At 41.2% G+C, this 15,061-nt stretch overlaps 1 protein-coding gene across 1 annotated transcript; it reads right to left on the bottom strand.

Moving 5' to 3' along the window:
- Positions 1-12,792: 12,792 nt before the first annotated feature.
- LOC113360324 lies at positions 12,793-14,587 on the bottom strand. Its single transcript, XM_026603844.1, has 3 exons — positions 14,251-14,587; positions 13,816-14,157; positions 12,793-12,917 (listed from the first exon to the last, which is right to left on the bottom strand). The coding sequence occupies exons 1-3, from the start codon at positions 14,585-14,587 to the stop codon at positions 12,793-12,795; spliced, it is 804 nt and encodes a 267-aa protein (XP_026459629.1).
- Between the last annotated feature and the right edge of the window lie 474 nt (positions 14,588-15,061).

Genomic DNA, 15,061 nt, shown 5'->3' with positions numbered 1-15,061 from the left:
AGAAAGCAGTTTGAAGACTATTGTGAGTTGTACAAAATCGACGGGGAAGAAGTGGATGAACACGAACAATGGATGGACGCACCAATGGTTTTCGACGCGGACGACGTCGAAGAAGATATGGAGGACCACAACGACCCTCTAGTTCTCACGCTGCCGGTAGCAGGGTGCAACATCAAGAAGATCCTCATCGATTGAGGAAGCTCAGTCAATGTTTTATTCTATGATACATTCAAACGAATGGAACTCAACGATGAACATCTGTTATCTTCGTACTACACTATCTACGGTTTCAACGGAGTATCCACGAAGCCTTTAGGAGACATTGTCTTGCAAGTAGACGCAGGGCCAATGAAGGTCGACACCCGGTTCAGTGTGGTGGATGCATCATCACCTTATAATACGATAATTGGCCGAAGGTGGGTACACAAACTCAAAGGAGTGGAGGCTACCTATCACCAATACCTTAGGTTTCCAACTCCCCAAGGAATAATGGAAATAAAAGGAGACCATGTCACTGCACGAGAATGTCAAACTTTGCAAAACCAGCTTAATAACGAACAGGATGAGCAGTGAAAGTCCCGAAGATCTCGAAACAAAGAAGATGCAAAAGAGAAAGCGATCGACGCCTATTTGGAAGAAATCTCTGGCAGAATCCTTTCAAAGGAGAATACGGTTGGAAATACAGAGGCGAGTACCTCTGCCACAAAAGAAGACGAAGAGCCTACCAAATAGCAATTAAAGAATGTTCCTCTCCTAGGGGAACCAAATCCCAAGTTTACACCCGTGGAAGCAGTGAAAGAAGTCAACATAGGGACAAAAGAAACTCCAAGGATGATCAAAATTGGAACTCTTATGGATAAGGAAAGAGAGGCATCCTTGATCAAACTACTCAGGGAATACGCAGATATCTTCGCATGGAAGCTAGGTGACATGCCAGGAATCGATCTGAAGCTAATCCATCATGAACTTCGTATAAATCCCGGCACACCACCATTCAGGCAGAAGGTGCGAAAAGTAGCACCAGAATACCACAAAGCAGTCGAAGCGGAACTCCGTAAGTTACTAGTAGCAGGGTTCATCAAAGAAGTCAAATATCCAACATGGATTTAGAACATGGTAATCGTACCAAAAAAAAATGGCGGGGTTAGAATATGCATTGATTTCACCAACCTCAATAAAGCATGCCCTAAAGACAGTTATCCGCTACCAAGCATCGACCAACTGGTCGAAGCAGTCGAAGGATACAAAGAGATGTCATTTATGGACGGGTACTCTGGGTACAACAAACTGTTCCTAGCATAGGAAGATCAACAACATACAACATTTTATACCCCACATGGCCTCTATTGTTACGTAAGAATGGCCTTAGGACTTCGAAATGCAGGGGCAACATATCAAAGAATGGTGGATGCTATTTTCAAACCATGGATCGGGAACACCTTGGAAGTCTATGTAGACGATATGCTCGTCAAGAGCAAGCTGCTCAAGGATCACCACCAAGATCTGAGGGATATCTTCCAAGCAATGGGGAAACACAACATGAAAGTGAACCCAGAGAAATGTACTTTCGGCGTCACCTCAGGAAAGTTCCTCGGATATCTGGTGACAAAGAGAGGCATCGAAGTAGGCCCTGCTAAGATTCAATACATCGTGGGAATGCCATCCCCAAGGAACCTAAAAGAGGTTCAAAAACTCAATGGTTCACTAGCTGCACTAGGAAGATTCATATCCAGATCTTCAGACAGGTGCAAACATTTCTTTAACATTCTCAAAAAAGGGAGCAAGTTCGAATGGACGACAGAATGCGAGGAAGCTTTTCAAAAAATCAAGGACTACCTGGCTGAGATCCCCATCTTGCAAAAACCTGATCCCGACGAGGTTTTGGCCCTATACATAGCAACAACAGAGGATGCAGTCAGCGCAGTTCTGGTCAAAACCAACACGAAGATAGAACATCCCATCTACTACGTCAGCAAAACCCTCAACACAACAGAAAAAAATTACACGAAGATTGAGCAACTTATCTTGGCGTTAGTATGGGAAACCTTAAATCTAAGGACCTACTTCTTGACCCACTACATCCGCGTCCCATGCAAAGCCCCGCTACAAGCAGTCCTCAAAAGTGCAGGGAAGGTAGGGAGAATTGCAAAATGGAACACACATCTCGACCAATTCAAGATCATCCATTAACTCCAGCATTCCCAAAAGTCACAAGTCTCAGCGTATTTCCTAGCAGATCTACCGTTGGAGGATGACGAAGAGGTCTTCATTGATGGACTCAAGGCAGCAAGGTTACCATAGATTGACGGAGGCAAGGATCCCGTCGACATTCTCGAACCAGCAAACCAAATACGATGGGAAGTCTTCGTCGATGGGTCGAAGAATAGAGAAGGCACATGTATAGGCATCGTGATCACCACTCCCACGGGAGACAGGATCATACATGCCTTCATGTTGGAATTCCAGGGGCATACCAGCAACATAGTTGAATATGAAGTTGTAGTGCACGTTCTTCGTCTGATAATAGATATGGGTATAACCGAGGTGCGCCTAACAAGTGATTCTCAACTGGTCATTTGAAAAATAGGGCTGGAATACAATGTTTATGACGAAACCCTGTCAGCATACATGGCCTTAGTCCAGACACTGGCATCTCAGATACCAAACATTAAGTTCCGACACCTAGGCAGAAAGTAACTCAGGCACACAGATGCCTTGGCATATGTGTCATCGATGTTAAAGAACGAGGATGTCAAGGCAATCAAAATAACTAGGGTTTACGAGCCCTCAGTCGCTTTCCGAGAATTCTGCGCTGCAAACCAAGAGGGCAGCGTGGGAGAAGATATGGCAGACGATGATGCAGGGGAATACATCGCCGATGACTTCCAAGAGGATGATATCATGTCAAGAGCAGACGAAGATGAAGACTTCAGCAAAGAAGAGGACTGGAGATCTGAGATCCACCTTTTTCTCAAAGAAGGAACACTACCAGCGGAGCTAAAACAGGCTAGGAAAATACAATCAAAGGCAGGAAGGTACGACTTAAGAGAAGGGATCTTATACAAGAAATCCTTCCTCGGACCTTTACTACGGTGCCTATATCTGAATGCCACTTGATTCTAAAAGATATACATCTAGGGGACGCAGGGAATCACAGTGGAATGAGATCTCTAGCGGACAAGGAAAAAACCCAAGGGTATTACTGGCCAACAATGATACGAGACGCTACAAGAATGTCAAGAAGATGTGAAGAATGCCAACGTTTTGCCAAAAGAATCCACGCATCCGCAACGATGCTGAACTTGGTGGATAGTCCTTGGTCATTCTCAAAATGGGACATAGACATTGTGGGTACTCTGATTGAAGGATCAGGGAAAAGAAGATTCTTGATAGTGGCCACGGACTATTTTAGCAAATGGGTAGAAGCTAAGGCTCTGGCAAGGATCCGTGACTCGGATGTCTTCACATTCATCTTTCAAAACATTATTTGCAGGTTTGGCATACCAGCAGAAATTGTCTCCGACAATGGCAAGCAGCTATAGGGTAAAAACATTGACTTGCTCTTCGATACTTTCAAAATTCGAAAGAACAAGTCAACACCAATATACCCTCGAAGCAACGGCCAGGAAGAAGCCACAAACAAGACCCTTGCTCTTATTCTCAAGAAAAAACTAGACGATCGTAAGGGACAATGGTGTGAGCAGCTACACAATGTTCTGTGGGCATACAGAACAACCCGAAGATCAGCCACAGGAGAGTCCCCATTCTTTCTCACTTATGGATCCTAAGCTGTCATCCCTACAGAGATCATCATGCCAACTACGAAGACCGAAGCATGGGAAAAGAACCTCACAACGGATATGATGCTGGAAAGACTTGATGATCTCGAGGAAAGGAGATAGGCAGCGCTGCAAAAAATGGAGAACTATCAAAGAAATCTAGCAAGGGAATGCAATAAGAGGGTTAAGCTTAGAAATTTTATGGAAGGACAGTATGTGTTGAGAACCATAGCCCAATACCAACGAGAAAAGAAGTGGGGAAAGTTAGCACCAACATAGGGAGGACCTTATGTCATACACGATATCGCAGGGAATGGATCCTACTACCCGTGCAACCTAAAAGGAGAAGTCCTCAGACACCCATGGAATGCAAAATATCTCAAGCCATACCATCCATAGAAAGCAGCGCGGATCTGCATCTACGTGAAGAATACCAGAAGAATAAGACGACGCATTCGATCGACATGTTTCTATCTCTGGACGAGGAATAGCAGACCTCAACTCATCAATCAAACAAACTTTTGGCAAGAATTCATATTTAAGAAAACAACACAAGTACAACACAAGGGGCAGCGTGTCAGCAAGATGAACGCTTGTAAATATAACGCATCACAAGAACACCACGCATGTACACACAAGTTTTCACAATTGGGGAAAGTAGTTACCTACAATCTCTCGGGACTCCCCTATCAGTGTCTATAAGTGTAGAACCATGGGGAAGGCATCCAGCAGAAAGAGATACCCAACCAATCTTAAGGCAGCGGGTCAACGGAATGGGTGTATGTAAATATTTTAAAATAAAAATCCCATATCCTAGAACGCTGCCCCGACCCCCACCGTCTGGGAATCCTCTGGCCCAGGATTAGCCAGCGGGGTGACAGGTCTCAAGACGATCACGAAGGTACATACCTTCGGCATCGCACTCAAACACTCAAATCTTTTTTAAATGCAGTAAGTTGTTTCCAATTTAACTCAACGCAGTATTTAAAATAAAAAGTAAACTGATAACGCAGGTATACCTAAATGATGATCCAATCCATGAAAGTTTATTACAAGTTCATCAAAATAAACAAGAGCAAGAGATACATCAAAAAATGATCTGAAGCTATATAATCAACAAAGATCAACTTTATATGACTAGTAGAAAAATCTACTTGGACGATTCAGCTCTGCCAGCAGGGTTCTTCCTCTGAGATGAAGGTACACTCCGACCTGAAGAAGGCCCCGAGGAACCAGACAAAGGTGCAGGCTGAGGACGACGAGGATAATTCTTGACGAGGCCATGTTCGGTCTTAAGATCACGCTCAATCTTGTCCAAAACCTTGTTAGTCTCCTCGGCCAACTGACAACGAGCCTTATATGCAATGATGGTAGTCTTCATCTCGGCTTGTGACAACGAAGAGGATAGACGGCTCACCTCTTTGGAGGCGACATTAGCTGCTTCATCACGAGACGCAGCTAGGCCCTTGTAGTAGGTAGCTTATCCTTCCTGCTGCACTAAGGAAGATTGAGCCTTTTCAAGTTTGTCATTTGCAGCGCGAAGCTGTCCCTCGAGCTCTGAAAATTAGAAATACCAAGGGGTTAAAACGATGAAATTACAAGATCACACTCGATGAAACGAGGTTATACCTTCGACATTAGCCGAAGCCTCTTCATATTCGTTAACAGCCGCGTCTTGAGCCTCATCAAGAAAGTCATACTCATCGGATATTTTCTTATAATCCATCTGAAGGTTGGTAAGAGCAAATTGACTTGCATCTAATTCTACCTGCTTCATTGAATCCAAGTGACGAAGATGATTGACTTCGTTATTTATCTCTTCCAATCCCTTGTTGAGTCTGTACATATTTACTTCGAGATTTCTCTCAGACTCAACCTGGCGGGCTACATCAGCCTGAGACGCAGCTATGGCCTTGCTAAGGGCACCGGCCTCAGACCTGGCATCGTCCCTCTCTTTGGCAAGACGTTGCATATAATCTCTAATTTCGGGGCCCTGAGAGGAACGAGACTGTCGTAATTCTTCCTCCAGAAGATTTATTCTAGCTTCTAAATACGAAGCATACTCTCGGTATTCACGCAGATTATCACGCGTCCACAACAGCGTGCCATTGAAAAAATGACGATCATGGTTGTAGCTATTTTGCATATCAACCATTTTTACTCATTTTTCTCACCATTCAACTGTTAAGGCGTTATGCTCATCAACACGAGCATTCCACTTATCGGCCTCGCTCTTTATCTTCTCCACTAACTCTTTGATGCGGGATTTCTGTCATTCCCTTTCATTCCGAAGCCATATCAGCTCTGGGACTCCACCTACTGAAGATAGGGTGGGGAGACTCAGACAGAACACTAAAGTACAAGAAGGGAATCACGAGGGGTAAGAAATTGGGAGAATACGAACCTGTGAAAGATGAAGCATTTTTACGAGCGTGCTCCAACTCGCTACGGATCTTAGCGAGCTCCAAACAAAGCTTCTCCTCTTCGTTGCCTAGCTGTTCTTTCCCTTTGAGGCGACTCTTCAGCTCACTTACCTCCTTATCTCTAGCATAGATAACTATCTCCGTCGCAGATAGCTCCTCTTCTCTGTGACGAAGCTTGGCCTCTAACTTTAGAGACTTTGCCTTGAAAAATTGATACAGAGTGTGGTTGCAATGTTCACTCCTCATCATCTGTGTTTCGAGGAAGAATAAGATTACTACACCATCATGTTGTGCAAGTACTAAAAAGGAGAAAATCACGATAGCTTACCTCTAACATCCGCTGCTGGGGGAAGCCGTACTGGTACCCGTCGGCAATAGCCATCATATCAGCAACAGTGGAGGGAGGGTCAACCACAAGAGTAGCCTCCGAAAATTTCAGATTCTTGTCCCACACCTTCGCGACCTGATCCTCAGCAGACAACTGCATCATCCGACGAGTATAGGCATCAGAGTTTTTCTCACCATCAAGCACCGGAGCAGGGTTGGGGACGAACATCAAATTCTTTTTCTTAAGCCAAGCCAAGATGGCGTCGTCACCCTCGAGCATCAGAGACTGCGGGAAATCTTCCAAGGGAGACTCAGCAGAAGCTTCTCCGACAACAGTTCCTCTCCCAGCCGCAGACTTCTTCTTTGCCGCTGCCTCCTCGTTTGCACGGGCTTCGGCATTATCACCCTCAGAGATAACATCCGCGTCTACGGTCGGTTGAGAAAGCAATGAGAACTCTGAAGCAAGACCCATAGCAGCATTCACATCAAAAGTTTCCCCCATGGAATAAATTCTACCAAAGGAGAACTCTTGGGAGACGGCGGGAAGAGGACCACCAGTGTTGTTGCCACCAGGGGCAATTTCTTCGTCACCGGTGCCACCAGCGGTAGTATCAGTGCGTTCCTACCCATCGGATATTTCTTCATCCTCGGAAAATTCTTCGTTCACGGGGCTGGTGACCTCCTCATGGACCTCAGTCTCATAATCTACAACATTAGAAGATTGCTTAGGACCAATCTTCTTCTTCTTCGTCACCTACAAAGCAATAAAGAATTACATCAAAAGATTATTTTCTACTTTACTTAAAAAATTTAAACTTTTCGAAATAAGGAAAAAAGGGGAAGTATAAGAAGAAGCCATACCTTGGCAGTTGCAGTACTCTTCGAGGGAAGGGTAGCACCGGAACTATCCTCCTCGTCTCCATCAACAACGTCTCCATCAACAACTTCGAGGGCATAAGGAAAATTCATGCCTGCAAAGTTCAAACGCCAAGGACAGAAACCCCCAAAACGAGCAGGGGAAGTTTCACGAGGTTCGATATTAGCAGTAGGACGCCATCCATGCGGACCAGGAATCCAACCATAATCCCAAGGTCCAACAACCTCAATAACGGTGGCATGCCACTCATAATCATGATCACGCTTGATCCTCTCACGGGAAGGAAAAAGTCTCTTGTTAACAGACCCCTCCGTACCAGGAACATACTTCAGCTTAGCATCGCTCACCTCACTTAAAAGACGAATCTCACCAGGAGGAGGAGCAATATTACGAAGACCAACACTCCATGGTTTACAGTTCCGGCTGTTGATATAATCCCCGAAGGAATTATTGAAATTTTGGGGGGTATACCACTCTCTCTCATCGGGATCAGGGACGTAGCAGGTCATCATTGTTTCTCCCTTACTCCGAAGATAACATTCCTTCAGCACACGAAGATAATTCCCAGTCAACTGTGATACAGAACGACTATGGGTATTTGTAAAAGAACCTTCACGACCAGCCAACACGTCGTAGTAAAAAGAGTCACCCGACTTATACAGAGGCAACATAAGATCCGCCTCGAAGGCTCCTACTATAGTCAGCAGATGAAATTCATCGAACTGATAATTCGAGATGAGTTCATAGGTGATATCATCGTCGGGAGAGTAGAAGCGGACATCGAAGGCTTGGAGATCATGTTTCTCCTTAAACAGCTCAAGATCAATATGCTTAAATGTGACCTTCTTCTTACCAACTGAGACGCTTCGTATTACTGGGGCAACGTCTTCCTCGTCAGCGGGATCTGGCGTAGGATTCTTCGGAGGACTAAAGTCTGAAGCCTTCCTTTTGGAAGGAAGACTCTTGGGTGGATCAACCTTCGACACAGTACCCTTGGAGGATTTCCCTTTAGAAGACCGCTGGAGGAGGAGGCAGAGGATTCTGTTGAGGCATTGAAGGTGGAGCCATAGAACGAAGAGGCGGAACATCCAACGCTTCATTACGAGGAGGAGGAGCCTTCGTACCTCTAGAATCGTCACGCGAACGATAATAGGTGCGGCTAACCGCATACCTAGAGCCAGGAGGACCCTTAGGTGGATCTCCTTTCTTGGTAGACGAAGCCTTCTGACCAGAAGAAGATGAGACCCTTTGAGCATGAGGATCTGTATGTGAAGGCCTAGAGGAGCCTCCCCCAGGTGGAGATATATCAGGGTCTCTGCGTGGAGGAGATCTTCGCGGACTAGCCGGTGGAGTCTGATAGGGAACCCGCGGACGACCAGTCATATCTGCGAAGAAGCACAAAAACAAGTTAGAAGTTGTTACAAAGGAACAACTAAAGATCAAAAAAAAAAAAAACGAGAAATCGTCAGTTCATCTTGGCCGCCCTCGGGCTTATGCGCTTTGTAATGAAGAACAGGGGCAAGTATATATGCTTCTGCATATGTGTTCTTCATCACAAAGCTAAAGACTACAATAGCAGAAGATGAACAAAGTAATCAAGATCAAAATCAAAGAGAAATCTTTTACCTGTATGTGAGAGATTTTTGAACAAGAACGCGACCAAGAAGACAACGAACCACAGCAACAGATGAGCGCAGAAAAATCAAGAGCAGGTCGTATTCAATATAAGGGCAGTAGCAATTAATGACTAAAGAACAAGAATGAAGAACAAAAACCTTAGAAGAAGAAGAATGAAGGACTGACAGGGAGGGATGAAATTTATTTCTAAAAATATTCGCATTCTCTTTCCTACTTATAAGCCTTGAAGAAGACAATCACCGTTCCTTTACCCAAGGAGCAGTTATTGCAAGGAGTGGGAAACGTGCCCTATCTAGGGGAAGTTATTAGGAGAGAGATGAGGAATATGTGACGTTTTTCCTCTAACTTCAACTGACACCCAAGTCAGAAGAAAATGGGCAAATTGTGTGTACATATTTCATCATCCGCCACGTTCTATGGAGAAACACGTGGAAGACATACAATCCGGGGTATCAAGGTGTGATGTCACGCGCATACAGCCAAGAGACGTGTCTCCTCAGGGCAAGTCCCTCATCCAACATATCCAATGGCGAAGAATCGAGGAGTACCGAAATATAATGCCATTGCAAAGCACTGAACAGCATCCAAAGACTTACTTTATCCCATCTCAAGAAAGATCCAAGATCAACGGATGGGGTTAATCTGACTAACACGGATATGACAGGAGCAGAGGACGTCTGTCTGGCGCGTACAGACGACCCAACCACCCGCATTAAACGCCCTGACTCAGTATACGTGTCGACCAACCTATGGAAGACACGATGACAACTCTTCGTCATCAAGCATGGAACGCTGGGGGCATCGTAGAAGACGAAGATATCTGCGGTATTGACACAAAGCACAAGACGATAAGATTATAACTTCCTTCAGAAGTGGACCCCACGTTGTAACCCTATAAATACCCCTCTCCACTAAGAGAGAAGGGGTCGACCAATTGATAGCAATTAGAGGAGAACATAGGAAAGAGAAATAGGAAGAGTAAGTAAATCCCTTATTTCCGCTGACCTATGTACAATTTAAAGTCATTCGACTATCTTTGTAACCACTCAATACATAGTGAAACACCAACCCCGTGGATGTAGGCCTTAGTGCTGAACCACGTAAAATCTTTGTCTTATTTACATTTCAGCACTTTACATTCAGCGTTTTACATCATGCACTTTACATTTATACTTCGATCTCTATTTACTCTATTATATGAGCATTATAAGTGATAATATACGACTAGACAATGACGAACCCGAAGGCTCTGAGTCGATGAATCGATATAATCACCTCCCCTTACGCATACATCGCATAATTTATGATATAGAGTGTATGCGAACATTGTTTGTAAACACGTGGATTTATCGTGATTTATGTATTCACAGGAAGTAAGCAAACAAGAGCTCATAAAGCTTACAGACTTTAGAGAGAATCAAAACTAACTAAAAAAAACACCAAAGACCCTAGAGAGAACTAAGAAATTCAAAGAAGACAAAACACCAAAGGACTCAAAAAAAAAAAACAAAAAAAAAAAACTTATGCTAGAAAAAAAACTTATGCTAGAAAAAAAAATCCAACTAGCCGTTATTACATCTAGTGGTACCCCTTTTTCCTTACTCCTGCTTTAAAAATAAGACTCTTGATTCAACTAAGAGAGCCGAAGTTTTCAGGCCTGAGCACTTTAGACCTACTCTTTTGGTGATTTTGTCCAAAATTCTAGTTGATAGATTCAAAAAAAATATTACCAGAATTGATATCAGAACATCAAAGTGCTGTTGTAAAAGGTAAACAGGTTCAAAATGGGATTTCATTACAGGAGGACTCATAAATGCAAGATTAAAAGCAAAAATCTCTGGGGTTTTAGTCAAAGTAGGCACTGAAAGGTACGCTGTTAGAGGGTTCATAGAGTAGGAGGAAATAAAGATCATGGATCGATCTAGTGCACGACTTAGATCCACAAGAGTTTTATCCAAGGTGACTCATTGTCACCATTCCTCTTCGTCCTAGTGGCGGAATTTTCACCAAGTTACTTAAAAAAGATGATAATCTATGTCAATATCAAAATTAAAGTGTGTCATCTTCAGTTGTTAGATGACACTATGATATTCTTAGATGCCAAATAAGAATAATTTGAAAACTTGTTGCTCATGTTGCAGGTATATAACTTAAAGTGATCACTTTAGAAAAAAGCTAGTCATCAAACATTGGTGTAAAATTTTAAGATATAACTAAGACACTAAACTACATAATTGAGAAACTCCCAATGTATTTAGGCATGCCTACAGGCTCCACTAATAAGCAAACTTCAGTTTTAGAAGTGATTCCAAAAAAAGTCTTAAAAGTGTTAGGGCATTGCTTTGTTGAACGGACAAGTTTTGGTTATCAAATTTAGTTCCACAATTCAAAGTCGCTTGATTTGATTATTAGAGTGAACTTCGTTAGGTAAGACTAGGAACATAAAAAATGTTGAGACTTGCTCTTGTTACTCATGAAGAACCTGAAGACGTATCGGCATCAACGAAGACATCATCCTTCAGTTCAAGGTTAGTAACAATAAACTTGACTTGTTCCATTTCTATCATTTTTTTTTCAAATCAGTATTTATTGAAACATAGCATACAAAGTAAAGTTTGTTTAGGATGACTTTAGTATTGGTGAATTGTTCATTATACTATAATCAAAGTATTAAGGAATGTTATACTAGTTGTTTTATATAACTTAAGGTACAAGGTATAGATTATCCGTGGCCTTCATAGAATCGACATAACACTAATTGGTTGTTCGTTACTATTTAGTATGTTGAACTTCGAGATGAATCTGTACCTTGGAATTGTGTTTAACTCCATAGTTTAAGGGAGGACTTGTGAAACTTGTTTCGTAATTGAATAGATGATTCACGGATCTCTACTAGCACTGGGCCCTAATCAGGATCTCTATTATGACCGATTTTAAGGATATGTGTCAGGATTGAACCCTTACAAAAATCAAAGTCATGAACGATCCTAATATCTAACCGAAACATACATTTTTGATATGTCTAATATCTTAAGGTCTCCGTAGACATAGGGATGCATTTTGGTTAGAATGGAAATGTTCACATAATGTCGGTATATTAATTTAAACATTTCCTAAACTCTAATAGATTAATGTTTAAGTATTTTTCTTTAATACTCAAGGCATAATCCTGAAAACCGAAAAATCAATATTATTTTAGATATTCAAAAATATATTATTACCATATCTCAGAGGTTTGTATATCTTTACTTACTATATTAGTAAAGTACATGGTAGTGTGTTAGCTAGTATTAATTGTCAACTATGAGTGATTTTGGTTTATGAGTTGGAATATAATTTTTTTTTTCTGAATCACATAATTTCATTTATCAAGGAAAATTTACAACTCAATTAACAGAGCTCATTGTTCAGCAATTAGACATAAAGAAAAAAAGACAAGATAAAAGACAAGATACATTTAAACTCAACAGAATCTATAGTAATCAACATTAGGCATTTCAATCTTAGGCAAGAACTGAGGCTTACCAATGTGAATCTGTCTTTCACCTGCTGCTAGTGAAGCACCCCTTTTGGCAATATTATCTGCAGAGAAATTGACCTCCTTATAGCAATGCATATACCTGATTTGTTTGAGCTTCTTAATAGCTTTCAAACATCTTCCTTTAATAAACCAGGGGACATTTCCTTGAGTAAATTCTGCAATTACAGTTTGTGAATCTGACACAATTATAATGTTCTTCATCTTCCATTAAACAGCTAATTCCATTGCTATGACACCATAAGTTTCTGCCAAATAGTTTGAAGCTACTCTAATACCACCAGAAAGAGTTGCAACCACCTGACATTCTGAATCCCTTACTACAACACCAAAACCTGCAGCACCAGGATTTCCAAAAGAAGAACCATCACATCAGAACATAATAAAACCAATCTCAGGTGGATTCCATTGGCATCTTTTAACGATCTGAAACTTAGAGAATCTAGGTCCCAAATCAAATCTTATTATTATCCCATTATCATAATCTTGATTCCATTTGGTCCCTGTAAACCTCAGTCCCCCTTCATTAACCAATTTGAGAATTCTACATTTAAAAGCCTGAGAATTTGGCTTAACATTTTCAAAGAATTTTTTATTCTTTTGGAACCAGAGTTCCTTAAGAATGGTGCAAGCAACAGTTAACCATACATGTTTAATCAGAGAGCTACAGTTTGCAGCATTTTTCCAGATATCATCAAGAGATTTGGGCAGAACAAAATTGAATATCAAGCAAATCCACCTCCATATATCAATGCTGAAACTATATTCCCACAATAAATGGTGCATATATCCTGTTCAGACTCACAAATGCAGCATCTTGATACCATTTCATACCCATTGCTAATCATTGTAGAATCATCTATGTAAATACCTTGAATAATCTTCCAAACATTACTGGCAGTAGAAGGATGAAGAAAAGAATTTCATATATGCTTAGCCCATTTTACTTACTGTTCTTTATGTCTAATTTTGTTTAAAGTTTCAGGCACATAAAATTTACCTTTTTAAGTTCTCTGTTCATATCAAGTCATCCACTCCACCACAGATTTCAGGTAATTGCATATTTTGAACTATCTGTTGAAGCTCATAATTAAGGCACAGACCAAACACCATTAGTTATGATATCAGAAATTTTCATGTGAATATTGTCATTCACAAATAAAGTGTATCCAATTTTATCTATCAATTTGCACCCATCAATCCAATAGTCAAACCAAACATATATATTTTTACCATCACCACTTCTCCATCTAACATCTTCTTTAAGGGTTTCCCAAGCCCATTTCAAACCTGGCCACACTGAAGATAACTGCCACTTGGAGATCCATTGCCCATTTTTATCTTTATATGTAGCTTGAAAGAACAAATCCCAATCTTCTTTGGAGTTATTAATTTTCCACATCATCTTCATGAGAAAAACCTTATTCAAATTCTCAAGTCTTGGAATACCCAAACCTCCTTCTTTCAGTGGTGTGCATACATTTTTCCAAGAAAATTTGATGTATTTCCTTGTGTCCCCATCACCAGACCAAAGAAAAATTCTTATGATCTTTTCACAGGTTTTAATTATTGATGCTGACCATTTATAGATTGCCATGCTATAGACTGGAATGTTGTAAAGAACTGATCTAATTAACACCACTCTCTCCTAAAATGATAACAATTTACCCTTCCATGTAGCAAGTTTCCTTTGCATCAATTCTACCATAGGCCATATTGTTGAGACTTTTACTCTTCCAACACATAGAATAACTCCAAGATATTTATAGAGAAATGCAATTCTTTCCATTTGAATCATTTCTCTAAGCTGACTTTTCCTCAGATCAGAAGCACCATCAATGAACAATTTGGTCTTCTGTTTGTTTATTATCTGACCAGAACACTTTTGATAATCTTCAAGCAACTTCATCAAATTTAGAATACTCTTCTTATCACCATTACAGAAAATGAAAACATCATTTGCAAATAGTAAGTGAGTTGGATGTATACCTTTCCTTTCAACCATTGGATAAATTAAGCTTCATTCACCATCTGAGTCAATCTTCTACTTAATGCCTCCTCCATTAACACAAATAAAATGGGAGATAAGGGATCCCCTTTTCTAAGTCCCATAGCAACTGAGAAAAATCCACAGGGACCCCCATTAACCATCACAGAGATTCTTGCAGACTGAAATAGAATATGTATCCATTCACACCACTTCTTTGAAAAACCAAATTTCTGAAGTACTTTAAACAAAAATTCCCAGCTAACTGAATCATAAGCTTGAGAAATGTCAAGCTTAAGTCCCACATTACCACATCTTCTCTTTTTTTCCATCTCATTTATCATTTCAGAAGCCAGCATAATCTGATCTTGAATACATCTACCCTTGACATAAGAAGCTTGTTGAGGAGAAACTAACTTGTGCATAAGATGTCCCATTCTTGTAGCCATGATCTTAGTGAAAATTTTGAAACTCACATTGCTCAGACCAATA

Source organism: Papaver somniferum, chromosome 3, assembly GCF_003573695.1.
Source record: "Papaver somniferum cultivar HN1 chromosome 3, ASM357369v1, whole genome shotgun sequence".
Taxonomy (NCBI): Eukaryota; Viridiplantae; Streptophyta; class Magnoliopsida; order Ranunculales; family Papaveraceae; genus Papaver; species Papaver somniferum.
The sequence above is the reverse complement of the archived record's forward strand: the minus strand, read 5'-3'. Positions and strand labels throughout refer to the sequence as shown.

Coding starts and splice junctions, on each gene's coding strand:
- LOC113360324 (XM_026603844.1), bottom strand. CDS start 14,587: ATGGTTGAAAGGAAAGGTATACATCCAACTCACTTACTATTTGCAAAT. Junction 14,158..14,250: donor GAAACTTGCTACATGGAAGG/GTAAATTGTTAT, acceptor ATAAATGGTCAG/CATCAATAATTAAAACCTGT. Junction 12,918..13,815: donor TAGATGGAGAAGTGGTGATG/GTAAAAATATAT, acceptor CTGGTGCTGCAG/GTTTTGGTGTTGTAGTAAGG.